The 18493-nt window shown below is 40.6% G+C and overlaps 1 protein-coding gene across 2 annotated transcripts in view; it reads right to left on the bottom strand.

The window, feature by feature from the left end:
• HSD17B12 (hydroxysteroid (17-beta) dehydrogenase 12) overlaps positions 1–16862 on the bottom strand; it is a 125878-nt gene extending 109016 nt beyond the window's left edge. The window contains exon 1 of one of the 2 annotated variants that reach the window (XM_014543297.1): positions 16551–16862. In XM_014543297.1, coding sequence (XP_014398783.1) covers positions 16551–16710 — 160 coding nt within the window. In that variant the 5' untranslated portion in view covers positions 16711–16862. The remainder of the gene's footprint in view (positions 1–16550) is intronic. The other variant, XM_005870738.1, reaches the window with a different exon arrangement.
• Positions 16863–18493: the final 1631 nt, after the last annotated feature.

The raw sequence follows: 18493 nt of genomic DNA, 5'->3' as shown, positions 1-18493 counted from the left end.
CCAAACTCAGTACTATATCTGGAACACAGACAGCACATATGAATATTCACCTGCTGAATGAATGAGTGATCCCATTCCACTGTTTAATCACTACAAAGATCACTGAGCTGGCCAACTAAAATATAAATTTCATCTGGTTAAACTTAATCCCATTTCCTTCTTCCTCATCATTTGGGAGGACTTTTAAAAAAACTTAAGGAAAAAACTAATTGGAACATCCTCTTTTAAGTCTATTGGCTCTTTAATAATCATCATCAATAAATATCACATTAATCTCACAATAAAGATAAATTATTTAGACCACCTATAAAAAAGCAGATTTAACACTTCCAGGTCAGGGCTTGTGCCGTTTCAGGCTCAATACTCAGTGTGGAGCATGCAGGAGGCAGCGATCTCTCTCTGTCTCTCTCTTCCTCTCCCTTCTTCTCTCTCTAGTACAATAAAAATCTTTAAAAAAAAAGCAGACTTAAAACTTTCTTTTCTCTAAGTGTAAAAAAATAAAATAAAATCTTCAGCTATCCTTTTATGGTCCTACTTAAACATAAAGCAAATAAAAACTTCTGTTGTTTGCAGCTACCAAAAACCATTCTTATTCACCCTCAATCTTTAATTAGTAAAGACTAGGAAATCCTGGATGTGCTATTTGTGGTTCTCATTGCATAGAAACATGTTGAAGTTCCAAGTTTTCTTTTTTCCCCTAATCTATTTAAAATGCACAAACACAGAACTAGCCTAAAATAGAATCTCTATGTAATTGTCAAAATTATAAGTAAATATTTAATACAGAAATCATTGGAGGTTTTAACACTATTATAAACCAAGCTCTGGTACCGAGAATAGATATCCAGTTAAAAAGGCTGCATGTATAACCCACTGACTTCTTCTAGGACTAGCTTGACCTTAATCCAGTGTTTCCTTCCCAAAATGCATGATCTTAAGAATTATCTTATTTGTTAAAAACACTTTCCCATGTTCTTTTCTTAGAGATTTTTATTTACTAAGTCTGTAGTAAATATATATATTGATGATGATTCTTAAAGAGCCAATAGACTTAAAAGAGGATGTTCCAATTAGTTTTTTCCTTAAGTTTTTTTAAAAGTCCTCCCAAATGATGAGGAAGAAGGAAATGGGATTAAGTTTAACCAATATATATATTTAAATGTTTTTATTGATTTTTAGAGAGGAAGGGAGAGGAATAGAGAGATAGAAACACTGATGAGAAACATAATCAATTGGCTGTCTCCTGCATCCCCCCTACTGGGGATCAAGCCTGCAACCTGGGCATGTGCCCTGACCAGGAATTGAATCAGTGTCCTCTTGGTTCATAGGTTGATGAGCCACACTGGCAGGGCAACCTAAATTTATATTTATAACAAGCCCATCCAATTGTTTCTCATGATCCACCTAGTTTGGATATTGCCAAGGCATTATAGACCTTTCACTTTCAGGCATTTGAGGAACTCTCCAATTTATAAGCTCTGGCACAGGTATCCCAAATTGCCTCAAAATCATCCTTATCAGGAACTTTGGCAGGAAATTGGAAAGAACATGGAGCCTGGAGTTAGAAAACCTAGATTCAGTTTCTTCTGCCATTTACTAGCTGTGCAACCTTTATACCAGTCACTGGTCCTGGCACATTATGTGGAAATAACAAAACCAACCCTAACCTGCTTCACCAGCTTGTGGAAATCATTTGAGAATACTTGCAAAAGCACTTTGTAAATTAAGTTGTCATCGTCACAGTAAAATGTCATTAATTCAGCCTCTTCTAATTCATAATGTGTGAACATCGCTGTCTAACCTGCTGTGTTTTTTTCCACATTATCTATAAAGAGATCCTCACCTCCTTTCACATGACAGGCACTGATAGGTATTAGAACACACAGATAAGCAGCACCTTCCTGTTTCACAGCAAAATTATGAGACTGAATGGGCAAGATTAGGGGAGCTTATTTACTGTATTAGTTCTGTTTATGTGACAAGACTGGAGTTTCAGCTATCATTAAAGTAAGCTTGGCAATATTTCTACTGGAAGTTAGCTTGGTGGTGAGCCGTAAATGCCAGTCATTACAGTAAAACCAATCTGGAGAATGAGTTTTCTACACGTAAGGAATGTTAAGGGAACTTTAAAACTGGCATCTGCTGACTAAAAGGTACTGTCTTTTCCTAGCCTCTTTGAGAAGCGTATACGAAAGTAATACAGTATTATCGCCTTGGCAATTCAGTGTCATCAGCATAATCTGTAGTTTGGGGTACAGGTAAGGCTGAGACTATAGGTAAGAGATACAAAATCAACCCACTTAACTTGTAGCACTATATTCAGTGAAAACTTTCCCCAGTCTTAATGTCCATGTAGGAGTATACCAAGAGCATGGCATAATGGCACCCTCGGGGGCTACAGAAGTAAATGTCATTTCTTCAAACGTTCAGGTCTGTACAAAGAGGACTGTTTTTGCCCCATCCCAGTTGCAGGAATGTGTGACCAAGTCTAGTTCTGCCAGCATCTTCATTGTTACCACAGATCACCTCTGCTTGTCCTCCTCACCAGTTCCCCATTCTTCATTCATCCCTGATGAGTCTCTTCCACTCTGCTGTCAGCACATGCTGCTCATCACTCCTCCCACTGCTTTTAAGCAATCTGCCACAGATGCACCCTGGTGACCTGCCTTGTCTAGCTGTTCTCTAGCTGAATGCATGAACTTGAGCAAGCCATTGCCTCTTCAAGCATACTTCCCTTAAAATAGTTCACCTGAAGAGGTCACCCACAGCCCTCCCAGTTTTGTTAACCTATCATTATTCTCTTCTGCTTTCTAATGATTTTGCAATTTTCCTACTGACTACACTTTTGTAAAGATTGTCAACCAATTGTAGTATTCATTTTCTTTCCATGAAGCAATTAAACTATATGTTCAATGCTCTGTGGTTAACTTTCTAGCACTTATTAATTATATACATTTACATTTCAATGCCTTTACCACCAAAGAGATTTTCCAAGGAATTTGGTTCGATGTCTCTCTCCAACAATTCAAAAAAGTCTAAAGGTTTTGCAAGGCTTGGGTTCATTTTATCATGTCTTCAAAACAAGAAAACTACATTTTGGTCAACATATCCTATAATTTAACTTTTTTACTAATTCATCTCAGCCTTACCAATTAGCAATATTTTACTGAAACTTTAAATTGGAAGTCTTTCTTACAAAATGAAAATCTACTTGCAACAATTGTGTAAAGATCTGGGAATGAATAATAATATAGTACCAATATTCTTTTAATATAAAGATTAGTTGGTTTCCTATAACAATTTCCTAAACCTTAGATGAAGAAAGGTAGCTTATTACCAATGCTACTCAAGGACCTCTTTTTTATCTCATTGTATCCCACTCTTCCAAAACTGTTATCTCGACCCTGTTGCAGTAATTTTATAACCAGTCTTTATCTAACCAGCTTTGGTTTAATTTCCATCTAGCTTTTTACGTGTTTCACCTGAGGTTTTCAAACAAAGAGGAAAAAGGTATACAACTTATTTTACAGCACAAAACCAAAAATTATAAAACACCCCACCCCCAACTGAACCTCAAGGAAAAAAATATTCATTCACTATTTATTATTTACTGTGCACTTCTGAGGGGCTTATAGTTTAGAACAAGATAATGCATGCCAATACATGGATGCATATGCATGCTTACACATACATACACACACACACACACACACACACACACACACACACAGCAACGACTAGAAAGGGAAAATGGAGAAAAGCCCACAAGAAAGAACAAAACAAGTACTATCAGAGTTCCAACAGCACATGATCACTTCCATGTGGACAGCTGCAAGGAAAAATTCCAAAGCTAGACTCTGGGAGAGGGTAAGACTTCAAAAAGAGAAAGAGTGAGGAAGAAAGTGCAATCTAAGAAAGAGCACTCCCGGCAGTGAAATAAACGTTCAACAACCACTGAAACTACTAAATGTCTCTGCACAAGCCAAACCACAGAGAACTGGGAAGAAGCTGGAAAAAAGTACAGGCATGCCTGGGACACAGTAAGTCATTCAGGGATGCATCCAAGAGAGGATGCATAAAAGGCCACATTAGGAAATGAGACCAGATATAAACCAAAGACCCCAGGAGAGTGATGTTTGCACAGGCTTTAGGAAACTGGAGTTTTTGTGTAAGATATAATAGATAATCCAATTAGAGGTTTTTTTCGGAAGATGAAACTTGCACCAGAGTGTAAGATTTAGTAGGGAGGTGTTATATCAGGGGAACCTAGAAAAAGGTATGGATGGGAGAAAGAATGTGATGATAGATTCAGTACGACATGGCAATTCCCTATCTAGATATGGAAAGAAAAGCATAAGACTTGGAGACAAGGGAGCAAACTGGCCACTTGCTGTATTTGGTTCACTGGCATAATTTATTTGGCCCATAGAGTTAACGTGGGAAATGTGCATTAACCTTAAAAAATTAAGAAACTTTCCACGATGGGGCCCACGTTACTGAAGGGCAACAACTGGCTGAGTAGTGGCCATGCTAAGTCAACCACGTTGGTCACCTGGACAGTTCCCAGACATGTGTTTACACCTGATCCATTTCACTCATTTTCTTTATCTTCTGGAGACATTTGAATTTGCCAACCTGATTTAGAGGCTGGGTGATTCTAAAATTAGCAATATAAGGAAATCCAAAACAGGTTGAGGAGAATAGAAAAGATGAGTTTTAGACATGCTAGGATTGAGATCTTGGATAACCATCCAGAAGGGAATAGACAGCAAGGTATTAAGAAATTTGAGAAAAGTCTGGGAAAGAGAAGATGGATATTGATAGAAATAAGAATCATCCCCAGAAATAAATGTGATAGCAAATATAACAACAGCAATATCAGACAGCATTTACTATTTAAATGCCACATACTTAGAACAGTATCTGGCATTTTACACCCACTAACTCATTTAATTATTACTTTAAATGTATTGTTATCCCAATTTGACAGATGAGGAAACTGAGGCACACAGAAGTTAAGGTGATATTGCTTATAACTGGCAGACCTGGGATTCAAAAGCAAGTAGTCTAGTTTCATAGTTTATACTATGAGAATTCCTTCCTGAGGTTACAGACTGTATTTTGTTTCTTAGATTCATAGTAACTTCAGAAAATATAGAAAAAGAAGATAATTCCCCCAAATTACATTATCCTTTAACCTCAAAAATAGTGGAACACCTTACTTAATAGATATTTTCATTCATTCAACAAATATGTATTAACACTATGTGCAGGCACTATTCTAGGTGCTTAACATACTTAAGTGAATAAAAAAATAAAAAATAAAAAAACAGACCTTGCCTTTATGGGCTTCCATTCTAGTGGGTAGACAAATAAGAAACATCATAAATGAGGGAAGTATACAGTATGGGAGATGGTGACAAAAGCTATGACAAAAAGGACAAACAGAAAGGACAAAGAGATCACAAGTGGGATGCAAAAGAGAGGATTGTGAATTTGAAGGTAGTAGGGAAGGTCTCAATGAGAAAGTGATATTTGAGCAAAGTTTGAAGAAAGTAAGAAGAGTGAGCCACATGGATATGTGGGGAAAGAGCATTCAGGAAGAGAGAGAATAGCCAAAGGCCCCAAGGCAGCAATGCCATGCCAAGTATGTTCAAGGGACTGAGTTCAAAGAAGTGTGTTCAAGCAGGAAATGCATGTGTTAGAAGGGAGAGTGAGAGGGAAAGTGGGCAGAGATGAGGTGAGACGTAAAAGAAGGCAGGAAGCAGGTAGTTGAAAGCCTTGTCAACCACATGAAGAATTTTGGTTTTAATCTCAACAGGATAAGAAGCCATTGGAGGGATCTGGGCAGGGGGATCACATGATCTAATGAGATTTTCAGGATCACTCTCGCTACTGTGTCAGAATCCATTGTAGGGGAGCCATGGTGGAATCAGAGGACAGGAGGCCTTTATTACATAGAAGCAAGAAATTTCAGTGGCTTATCCCAGAGTGGTAGAAGGAATTGTACTCTAGATATTTTGAAGTTATAGTCAATGGGATTTCCTAATAGACTATACTTGGGGCAAGAGAAGACTAAAAAACCACTGGAAGGTTTTTATAATGTAATTGAAAAGTTGCACATAACAAAATTTTTCTAAGTTTATCATATCTTAGGTTCACTAGGGAGAACCATACGTCAAGGAACCACTTAGTAAATCTTTCACAAAGCCAGGAATTCTCCCTGCAGTAGCACTAATCACCTCCTAACTGATCTGTTAATAACTTCAGATTTCCAACAGTATGTCTGCTGAGTAAACTACATTATTTCTTGGTTTCAATAATTCCTTTTCATCAAATAAGACTAATTTGTACCAATAAAAGATGTTCTTAACTATGTTACTTGGTATCCATAAAAACACTGAGGACTACACTAGAACCTCATTTACATCTCATTTGCTTGTCATCATAATCCTGAAAAAGAATCAGCTCCATTTAATAGATGAAGGACATTATGCTCAAAGACTAATGATCTTTGGCCAAAGTCAAACAGCTTAGTAAACAGCAAAGTTGACCCTTGCTGCACTGACTCCAAAGCCAATCTTCTTGTTGCCACTACTGTTCCCCAGTATAATATTGAGAGGCAGTAATTGTTCAAAATCTTGTTTCCTAACCTCCCCTCCCTTTCCCCACCGATAGGTCATTTAAATGGAAATGACGTCACTTAATGGTGGTAAAGATAATTCTTCAGAAACTGGATCATCTCCCTGGAATTGTCAGTAGAAAGAGGACAAATGCGCTGTTTCACAAGACAAAATGAATACATAAAACAAAGCATTCCCTCTGATATGGATTTGTGACAGGTTTCTCAACTATCATACCAGTGACCTTGAGAAAACAATCACCCAGTTTCAGGGTTCATTTAACTGCCCTAAATCCCCAGTAAGACTGGAACTTCCCACATCACAGTGGTTAGATTTTTCCCCCAGAAAGAAAGTTTCTGAGAGATGATATAACCAGCAAGTGCACAAAAGTGGCATCCCTTACTATAAAGTGTGAACTTATTTTTTTAAAGGCAATTTTAACTGAGATTATCTGAATAACTTGTACTGGTCTATCTTTGTGGCAATGCAACTTCAGGAAGATCACAGAAACAAGGAATTCTGTTTAAAGTTGCAATTCAACATTACCCTCAATTGTTTCCCATGTTCTTAGGGGTCATTAAACAGCCTGTGTGCTGGCCCCTTCTCCCCTCTCCACGCCCATCTTACTCATGTCCACCCTTTCTCAGCTTTAGTCACTATGCCTTGTTTTACCATGGCCTGCACTGTTTCTGCGGTGTGAGCCAACCATTTTAAAGGAATTCCTGGTATCATTGTTTCAACCAATAAGACTGAGACTTTCCCAGTCCAATCCAATCAGACCTGCACACCTGTATCTCCATTAGCATTTTCACCAATCAATCAGGACAATGCTTTTTAGACCAAACTGTGAAGATTTGGTGTCCTCATTTGCATAAGGACAGACCAATCAGGGACCAAGATTGGGGATTTGTCTCTATATAGGTCAGCTCCCCTCTGGCTCATAGAGCACACTTGCCCTTTCTACCAAAAACTGAAGACTGTGTTTTCCCAGCTGGAGCTGAAACACCAAAGACATCTCACAGATTTCAGCAGAGCTGTCTAAGCAGGAGAGAGGCCTCGCCCTAGGGCCACCTCCCCACAGCCATGTATTCAATAGCTCAGTATCACAGTTGAGATGTTTGCACTAAATAGTTTCCTTCTTCATTACACCCCAAATTGGGGATTCCTGCTGGCACTGAATTGACACCAATGACCAATGGTTGACAATATAAATATATGTTATAATATATAATAATATATATAATAATAACAAGTTATTACGCAGTTAATGTGCCAGACACTGCACTATCTATTTTACATAAAATAAGTGTTCTCTTCTCATTTACCCTTCACAACAATCCTATGAAATAGGCACTAGTATTCTCATTTTGCGGAGATATTTACTATCTAACTCAATGTTAATAAGTACAGGACCTAGAATTCAAGTCTAGGTTTGGGTCTCCAAGGCCTCAAGTTTGACCTCCAAATAGGAAACTGGACATTGCACAGAAAGGAAGGAGAAGAACAGAAAAAGTGGCGATGGAGGGAGACAATGGGGACTGGTGGGAGGGTGTGTGGGTGAAGGAGATATTCTAGTTCAGAGTACAGAGGACAGAGGCTGAATTTCTAATTCCAGGAAACCGTCCTCCTCAGTTTGTCCTCCAAGTAAGCTCATGCTTTTATTTATTTATTTATTCCTCACCCAAGGACATGCTTAGAGGGAGGGAGGGAGGGAGGGAGGGAGGGAGAGAGAGAGAGAGAAACATCAATCGATTGCCTTCTGCACATGCCCCAATGGAGGACCAAACCCACAACCCAGGTATGTACCCTGACAGGGAATCAAACCGACAACCTTTCAGTGCACCGGACAACACTCAACCAACTGAGTCACTCCAGCCGGGCAAGGCATGCTTTTAGGTCTGATTCTCCAGCTGCATCTGCTGCTTCTTACACAGTTCTAGCACTAGTGCTCTAAGGGCGCCCTGCTAACTCCCATCTGGAGATCTTGTTCCATTTAGGCCCATGGACTCTGTTTTCAGAAATAAAGTACAAATGAATAAATATCTTTCAGAATTTTTATAACTAAATTCATTTGTTTCTGTGCCCTCCTACAGCTGTCTACTTTTTGAAAACAAAACAAACAAAAAACAACAGTTTTAAAAAACAAACAATAAAAAAAAACCTCTACAATGATCAACATTAGCTCACCAGCAAGAACAGGTATCCTAGAGTTTCCCGAATGTCAACAGGGAACACATTACATTTACCAAGATGGACCTCCAGAGAGTCGCTAAATCTATTTGAGAATGCCAGAGCGATAAACAGAAAACAGCATCAAGGTCAGGTCCAGCCATATATTGAGCACCTGAGTGCCTTTCCAAGTTTTCTCAGGCAGCAACAAGATTCATGGTTGCAAATCTGAAGAAAATCCTGACCTACTTGATTCTAAAATCAAGTAGCTATTTTGCAATACTTCCAGAAACACCAAACATGTGCAAACTTGAAAGTGTGCCTTCAATCAAAAAGCAATAAAGTTTCTAGGTATAAAGGAATCCACCTCCACACACTATGCAATCTGTAAGCTAATCACCAATACACACAGCATGTAGATGTTGCAGAATAGACAACTTGATTTCAAATCCTGATTCTGTAACCCACTAGCTATGAAACTGAAGACAAGGGATGTCATTAACCTAAGTTTCCATTTCCTCCTCTGGGAATAATGCAATACACTTAAAGAGAGAGTAAAGATAATCTATGTTTTCAAGCCTCAACCAGAGCACCAATATACTCAATGGTGAAAAAATGAAATCTTTACCTGTAAGATCAGAAGCAAGATAAGTAAGCCCACTCTCGTCACTGTTGTTCAATATAGAGGCCCGGTGCACGAAATTTGCGGGGAGCAGGCCTAAGCCAGCAGGCAGAATCCCTCTCGCAGTCCAGGACCCCTCAGTCCTTGCACCCCAACTGCTCACTGATCCTTACCCACTAGGCTCACTGCTCCTTAGCGCTGCCACAAAGGTGGGAGAGGATCCTGCCACCGCCCACTGCACTCGCCAGCCATGAGCCTGGCTTCTGGCTGAGCAGCGTTCTCCCTGTGGGAGCACACTGACCACCAGGAGGCAGCTCCTGTGTTGAGCATCTGCCCCCTGGTGGTCAGTGCACATCATAGTGACTGGTCATTCTGGTCATTCCGCCACAACAGTCACTTAGGCTTTTATTGTACAGATTTTATAGATAATACTGGAAGTCTTATCCAGAGCAATTAGGGAAGAAATAAAAGACATTTAAGTTGGGAATGAAGAAGTAAAACTACCACTTTTTGCAGATGGCATGATTCTTTATATAGAAAACCCTAAAGACTCTAACAAAAAACTTTTAGAAAAACAATAAAAAAATACCATAAAGTTGGAAGATATAAAATCAATGTACAAAATCCAATGTGTTCCTTTATACCAGTGGTTCTCAACATTCCTAATGCCGCGACCCTTTAATACAGTTCCTCATGTTGTGGTGACCCCCAATTTCATTGTTACAAATTGAACATGATTAAAGCATAGTGATTAATCACGAAAACAATATGTAATTATATATGTGTTTTCCGATGGTCTTAGGCAACCCCTGTGAAAGGGTTGTTCGACCCCCAAAGGGGTCGCGACCCACAGGTTGAGAACCGCTGCTTTATACTAACAATGAAATCTCAGAAAAAGAAAGAAAAAAAATTTCCTTTTGCAATTACAACAAAAATAAAACACCTAGAAATAAACTTAACAAGGATGTGAAGGACCTATATACGGACTACTACAAGACATTATTAAAAGAAACTGAAAAAAACACAAAGAAATGGAAAGATACTCCATGTTCATGAATTAGAAGAATCAACATGGTTAAAATGGCCATATTACCCAAAGCAACACACAGATCTAATGCAATCGCCATCAAAAATTACAATGGAATTTTTTAAAGAAAAGAAAAAGTCGAGGAGAGAATCAAGATGGCGGCATAGGTAAACACCGGAGACTGCTGCCGCAAACAACCACTTCAAAAATACAACTAAAAGACGGAACGGACATCACCCAGAACCACAGGAAGGCTGGCTGAGGAGAGACTCTTCAACTAGAAGGAAAAATAACAGCACACCGAGGCTCAGAGGAGGCGCAGTGTGGAAAAAACTCAGGTGCGGAGGTGCGCGCGCAAAGCGGGCTGGTGGCTGAGAGCGCGGTTGTCGTTTTCGGTCAGGGGGGAGTCTCAGACTCTGAGCTCCAGATACGGGCGAATCGCTGGGGACTCGGACCCAAACGGGAGAAGCGGGAGTGTCTGGCATCAGTTGGAAGGCAGCTTTCCCTCCGAGGTTTGCAGCGGTTCCGGGGGTTCTGAGAAGCAGAGCCTCTGGGAACAGGACTGAGGGCACCATAACGGCTCCCTCCGCCCGCCCTGTTGAGCCCGCCCCGCCCAAGCCCTGCGCAGAGCCATTTGCCAGATCGCCTCAGGCAAAGGCTAGATTAGCACCTCCCCAGAGGACAGAAGTTTTCCGCGGCAGACACAGCTGATTCACACAGCCAGTCGGCCTGGTGGTCAAATCCCTCTAGTATTAACTACAACAATCAAGGCTCAACTAGAACAAGACTGCGCACAAAGACCACTAGAGGGTGCACCAAGAAAGCATAAAAAATGCGGAGACAAAAAAACATGACAGAAATGGAGGATATAGAGCTAAAAAACGCAATTTTGAGGGCTTGCAATAAACTTCTGGAGAGCCTCACGAAAACTAATGAGACCCTCGATGCTATGATAAAGAAACAACTAGAAATTAAGCATACACGGTCGGAAATAAAGAATATTACACCCAATAGCAGACCAGAGGAGCGCAAGAATCAAGCCAAAGATTTGAAATGCGAAGAAGCAAAAAACACCCAACCGGAAAAGCAAAATGAAAAAAGAATCCGAAAATACGAAGATAGTGTAAGGAGCCTCTGGGACAGCTTCAAGCGTACCAACATCAGAATAATAGGGGTGCCAGAAGATGAGAGACAGCAAGATATTGAAAACCTATTTGAAGAAATAATGGCAGAAAACTTCCCCCACCTGGTGAAAGAAATGGACTTACAGGTCCAAGAAGCGCAGAGAACCCCAAACAAAAGGAATCCAAAGAGGACCACACCAAGACACATCATAATTAAAATGCCAAGAGCAAAAGACAAAGAGAGAATCTTAAAAGCAGCAAGAGAAAGAGACTCAATTACCTACAAGGGAATACCCATACGACTGTCAGCTGATTTCTCAACAGAAACTTGGCAGGCCAGAAGGGAATGGCAAAAAATATTCAAAGTGCTGAATACCAAGAACCTACAACCAAGAATACTTTATCCAGCAAAGCTATCATTCAGAATTGAAGGTCAGATAAAGAGCTTCACAGATAAGGAAAAGCTAAAGGAGTTCATCACCACTAAACCAGTATTATACGAAATGCTGAAAGGTATCCTTTAAGAGGAGGAAGAAGAAAAAGGTAAAGATACAAATTGTGAACAACAAACATGCATCTATCAACAAGTGAATCTAAGAATCAAGTGAATAAATAATCTGATGTACAGAATGAACTGGTGATTATAATGAATCAGGGACATAGAAAGGGAATGGACTGACTATTCTTGGGGGGGAAAGGGGAATGGGAGATGCGGGAAGAAACTGGACAAAAATCGTGCACCTATGGATGAGGACAGTGGGTGGGGAGTGAGGGCGGAGGGTGGGGTGGGAACTGGGAGGAGGGGAGTTATGGGGGGGAAAAAAAGAGGAACAAATGTAATCTGAACAATAAAGATTTTATTAAAAAAAAAAGTCATCAGATATGTATGGAAACACAAAAGACTCCGAATAGTCAAAGCAATTCTGAGAAAAAGCACTTAAAATGAACCTTGAAACGTGTACTAAAGAAGCCAGTCACAAAAGGACAAATATTGTATGATTCCATGTATATGAAATATCCAGAATAGGTAAATGTATACAAAAAGTAAATTAGTGGTTGACTAGAACTCAAGGGGTTTGGGGTTCGGGGCTGACAGCTAATGGGTACAGGGTTTCTTTTAAGGAGGATGAAAATGTTCTAAAATTAGACTGTAATGATGATTGTACAACCCTGTAACTATGATAAAAATCTTGAATTGTACTTTAAGTGGGTTAAAGTGTATGGTATATGAATTATATCTCAATAAAGATATTTTAAAAATCTAACCCATTAACTGATTAGTGGATCCTTTTTCTTTCCTTCCTAGAGAAATATCCTCTCCATTAAAAACTAAAAAGAAGAGCTCAGAGTGCTTTCTTGGGTTTGAAGCTATAATATATCTTGGCTTTGGAAATATGCTTACATCTCTTTGCATCCATCTTCTCCACTTTATTTCAAATATCAATCATTTTTTATGAAGTCCAATGAATGCAAAATATTTATGCCAGGATAGATAAATGCAAAATGTATCTACGCTCAAACTAAATCCTACAGATTACATTCTCTATTGCTCCCCAACAATAACTGTTCTCTGTTTTAGTACAAACTGACCACCTTTGTTAACAATCTTCTTTTGAGTACTTGCTACAGTGACTTTCAAACAACTAAAGCTCCACTTTCACAGGATCTCTTTGTTCTCCTAAGAAATACAGGGAGTATGGCATCAAATGACAGCCAAAACAATCTTTCCCTGTTAAAACTGGCTAAACCCATCTGCTAACGGCCTAACGACATCAGCATTATTCACTTGAGTGGGAATGTTACAGGAGCAACCTAGAGAAGAGATAATCTTGCTCTTGGTTAGGAGATAAAGGAGACAAATTAGAATATGGGCCAACTAATGGATAACAGTCTTAAAAACCTAATTAGACTAAGGAATCTGTTGTCTGGAATATTTTTACTGATTGCAAAGGGAACATGTATTTCGGGAGTTTTCCAAACTTTTTTTTAAAATATATTTTTATTGATTTCCAAGAGAGGATGGGAGAGGGAAAGAGAGATAGAACCATCAATGATGAGAGAGAATCATTGACAGGCTGCCTCCTGCACGGCCCACACTGGGGATTAAGGTGGCAACCCGGGCATAGGCCCTGACTGGGAATAGAACCATGACCTCCTAGTTTGTAGATCAATGCTCAACTACTGAGACACCCCAGGTGGGCCAAACTTTTGTTTTTAAGTTTAGAAGAGCTTATATCTGATCAACATGCCAGTTACTGTGGGAAAATACAGAAAAATGCCTCTCAGAATCTAAAATACGAGGAGAAATTAAACATAGTCACATGAAGAGACTTAAGAATAACAAGGATAAAAATATACTATCAACTCAATGCACATCCTATATAATAAAAGCCTAATATGCTAAGTGTCCGGTTGTCCATTCAACCAATCAAAGCGTAATATGTTGATGATATGCGAAGGTCGCTCAACCGCTCACGATGATGTGCACTGACCACCAGGGGGCAGACAGTCAACCGGTCAACCAGTGACTATGACATGCACTGACCACCATGGGGCAGACACTCTGACCGATAGGTTAGCTTGCTGCTAGGGTCCAGCCGATGGGGACTGAGCGAGATGGGCTGGATACGCCCTGGAACCCTCCCCAATCATGCACCAGTGGGGTCCCTCGGCCTGGCCTACACCCTCTTGCAACCCGGGACCCCTCGGGGGATGTCGGAGAGCCGGTTTCGGCCCAATCCTGCAGGCCAGGCCAGGCCAGGCCAGGCCGAAGGTCCCCACTGGTGCACGAATTCGTGCACTGGGCCTCTAGTTACTATATAATACTTAAAATATTGACTTGATTATGGAGAGGAAGATGTTAAATGAACACTAGTTCTAGAAAGTAGGCGACGCCTCCTTAATACTGCCTGCTACTTGCTTTTATTTAAAGAAGGGTGCAGAGGTCCAAGTAAGCAATTCTGTAAGGGAGAAAACTTATTTGTACTATTTACCAATACATACAAATATTAATTCTAAACTCCTAATCTTGGTTGAACAAATTACCTATTTTTTAAGCACAATTTAACTCTATTTCTTCAAGTGTCATCTCTGCTGGTTTGTTCTTCAAATTATTTAAGTTTACCCCTCCAACTGATACAAAGAATGGTTTCTACTCTTAATAATGTTGTTTCTTAAGATTCCCTGAATTTGGAGTGATAAAGGAAGTACTTTAGGATCCAGACCACAACTTATAAGTAATGTTACAAATAATTTGGTCATTTCTTCTGCTTAAGTATTTTAAAAAGAGAGATTTTCCAACAATTCAGGGTAAACTCAACAATATTTCACTTTATGACACTATGATCCTCTCTGCTATATTCCAGTTCAAATTTCATTTCTAAATCTTTTAGACATTTCCCTTAATTTATCAAAAATCCTTCCTCTGGGATCAAATCTTTTCAATACAAATATTACTCATCAAATGACAATGTCACATCAGTTGACTTCTACTGTGGACTCATATAGATGACTTAGGCCATTTGAGTTCTCAGCCACAATGGTCAATTGTAGATATTTTTTTAAAGCTATTAACATTAGTCTTTCCTTACAAATTACAGAACTTCATCTTGATATATGATTTCTTAGGACACTGGAATCTTGTGTAACTATTTCAAAAGTCCACAATCAAGTTCTCCGAACCTCACAATCAAGAACTTGGGCAAGCTAATTGTGAAATTATAATCTTGATTATAAACAAGTTGAGCACTTCACTTGTACTTTCAATGATTTTTTTTTTAAAGTGATTTTTAAAAATTAGTCCTATGTTAATAGCTACTTCACATAGTGGACAGAACCCTCACATATATATTCCTATTTGAGATGTTTTCTTTATGTTGCCACCCAAAAAAGTTATTTAAATGTATTTGAATGAATAATGAATATGGAGTAACATCATTTGTGTACCTTACTTGAACCTAGCCTGATAGCAACTTCTAAACACTCCAGAATTCAATAAAATTCTTGGTGAAGTGAACATTCAATTATAAAACAGCAGAATAATCACATCAGAGAATGACTACAACATATCACTTGGTTTTAAAAAAAACACGCTAAAAGAAACGAAAAGAAACAAAAAAGTAGAATAAGAAAAAAAAAAAAAAGCAAACACAAGACTTTCCTGCAGGCAATATTCTCAGCTTCTCCAATCTGACTTTCCTCTTCCATTTTCAAAATCCTCCGACTGGATGGAACAAGGTCCATTTGTTTAGCTCACTCTTTGTGAGAATACTTTTTTCTGCACAATATATTTCTGATTTCTACATGAAGAGTCACCGTTTTTGCAGAAGCAATAGTTCTTACTACTTTTTAGATTCCACAACAGTTTAGCGAGGATTTTTTTTTTTTGTAAATTACATGAAATTGGCCGAATCCAAGTGATTCCAAGGAGCAGAAAGACTTCGTAAATTCTATGTCCTCTTCCCCCAGCCCTCAACCCTACCCCTCCACCCCACCCCTAACCCCTCCCCCAAAAAAGTCAACAGAATGCTTTTGCATCCTTAGCAGAGGGCCAGTGTTCAAATCAAACGAAAAACTTTTATCTCTAAAACACTACTAAGGCGCGAACCAAGGTGGGTGGAGTGTAACTGAAAAGGCTGCAAGGAGTCTGACTGACTACGTGCCCTGAACCCGGGACGGCTTAAATGACACGAGCCCCGGAGAGTTCGGTCCAGATTTCTTCCGCACCTACCAAGTGGCACTGTGGAGTCGCTGAGTTACGCCACGAGTGTGTTTAGCTAGCACTTAGAAACTCTGCAAGTCTAGGCGAGCCGGACATGGCTAAGGCGGCGGCCCGGGACGCAGGAGTTTCGGGAAGGAGGAGAGGAGAGTTGGAGAAGGGAGGCCACGCTCTGGGCCCGGAACTGGTCGGCGCCAGCCAGGACGGGGCCCCGGTCGCGCGAGCCGCTGCAAGAGCGAGGAAGCGGGCGGCGCTGGATCCGACTCACCTGCCCATTCACCGAGCTCTGGTCCAACCCCAGGCCTGTGATCTAAACCCCAAACTTGAAAGGCCGTGAAGAGCGAGTACGAGATGCGCAGGGCGAGGTAGGCCACGGTGCCCGCGCCCACCCAGTACAGGAAGCCGGCCGCAGGGAGAGCGCTCTCCATGGCTTTCAACCAGGCCTTACTACCCTCGTGAATGAAAAAAAAAACAAAAAACTAATGAATGAATCCTGGAAGAGGCGCCCGTCGTGACGCAGCGGACGACCCTAATAGGCGCCGCTCCGACACCGTATCTGCCTAAACCCCGCCCACAACGCCATATCCGTGCCACCATTGGTGATCTATTGTTTCCTTTGCGCGTATGCGCCAGCCATTGGCTAACTTCAGTTTCACTTCCCCGCCCATATCCCCTCCCTTGCGCTCCCCGGGGCGGGTTTCCGTTCTAGAGAGGCTGATCCCCAGCCAATCAAGATTCAGCCCCGCCCTACACGTCACCACGCCCCCAGGGAACTCGACGGAGGGCGCAGGTCTCACCCCACCAAATAACCCAGGTCTTTCATTGGCTGCAGCGGTCCTCGCGATTGCGGAAGACTGCACTCCGATTGGCCACTCAGACCCAGCGTGGTTTGAAGAGGGAATGGGATCAGAGAACCCACTAGTGAAGAGGCAGATTGTAGTAAGCAGCAGCGTGGAGCCAGGGTGTCATTTTCAGCTCTTTAGAAAGTATTTTATCATTGTTAACTGTGCTGTGATGGTTCCCATTGTTGTAATGTACCCCGCGAATCACACAAGGACGCCTCAAGAAGTCGAATTAAAGAGTCACATTTATTGCAAATCCGGGACTATGAGGGGGCATTTCGCTCTCCCAGATCTCATAGCGATAAGGTGGCCACAACACCAGATTTATATAGGCAAAGATCACAAAGGTATTGATTGCATCCCAAGGTTTGGAATGAGGAACCTGGTTTGCAAAAAAGCAGTTTACAGAAGCAGAAGCAGCATGTTATCTAAATTATAGTTTTGGGTCTCCAGATCACTGAATTGACAGAAACACATTATCTAGAGCCCTCGGGTCTGGAATGAGGAACGTGGTCAGACTTAAGCATGTTATCTAAATTACAGTTTTTGGGTCTCCGGAACACTGAGTCAACAGGGACACGTTAACTGGAGCCCTCTGACCTTGGGATAATCGTGCTGTCCTTCCCAGGTAAAGGAAAATGTGCTTTCTAAGACCAGTATGACCACAACCCATGGGATATTCACATTACAATCAATAGGGTATTTAATTGAATGGGATAATTTATATAATTCAGAAAATCAAAATAACTTTTCTATTATTTTAGCAAACAAGTACAGAAACCAAACAGCAGGGTTAAAGTTAAACTATAGTTTCTACCTGCGATGATTGCTACCATACTTCACCATAAACCTTTCCAGATAAAGTCTTGCATCTGCTGCTCCTGTGCCTTCTCACAGCACCTCTTTGCTCTGGTGACACTCACTCATTGAGGGACTTTCGAATGCCCGGCCTTCCTCCCGGATGGACGGAGCATTAAACTACAAACATAGTTCCCAGAACCTTGGAGTTCAAAGCAAATGGCTTCATGGAGACAAATTACAAATACACTATGACACAGAGCTGTAAGATGAATGAAAAATATAGGAACACAGCTTGGTGTACAATTAGTTTGGGGAAGGAACTCCATGTTTTAACTGGGCATTAAAGAATGATGTTTTTCTTTTTCTTTTTTTATTTCCTTTGTTGTTGTTGTTGGAAAGTGAGTTGTGAGGGGGCACAAAAGTGTGCAATATGGGAACTACCTCAGCAAAATTCCAGAGGAGTGAGTCCATAAAATACGTTTAAGAAATTGTGTTGAAAGGGCGAGGGCTACGCCCTCCATCTTGCCCCAGGGTAAGGGCTAGGCCCTCCATCTTGCCCCAGGGTAAG

This window comes from Myotis brandtii, unplaced genomic scaffold (assembly GCF_000412655.1).
Source record: "Myotis brandtii unplaced genomic scaffold, ASM41265v1 scaffold324, whole genome shotgun sequence".
Taxonomy (NCBI): Eukaryota; Metazoa; Chordata; class Mammalia; order Chiroptera; family Vespertilionidae; genus Myotis; species Myotis brandtii.
This window is presented reverse-complemented; position numbering and strand designations above follow the sequence as displayed.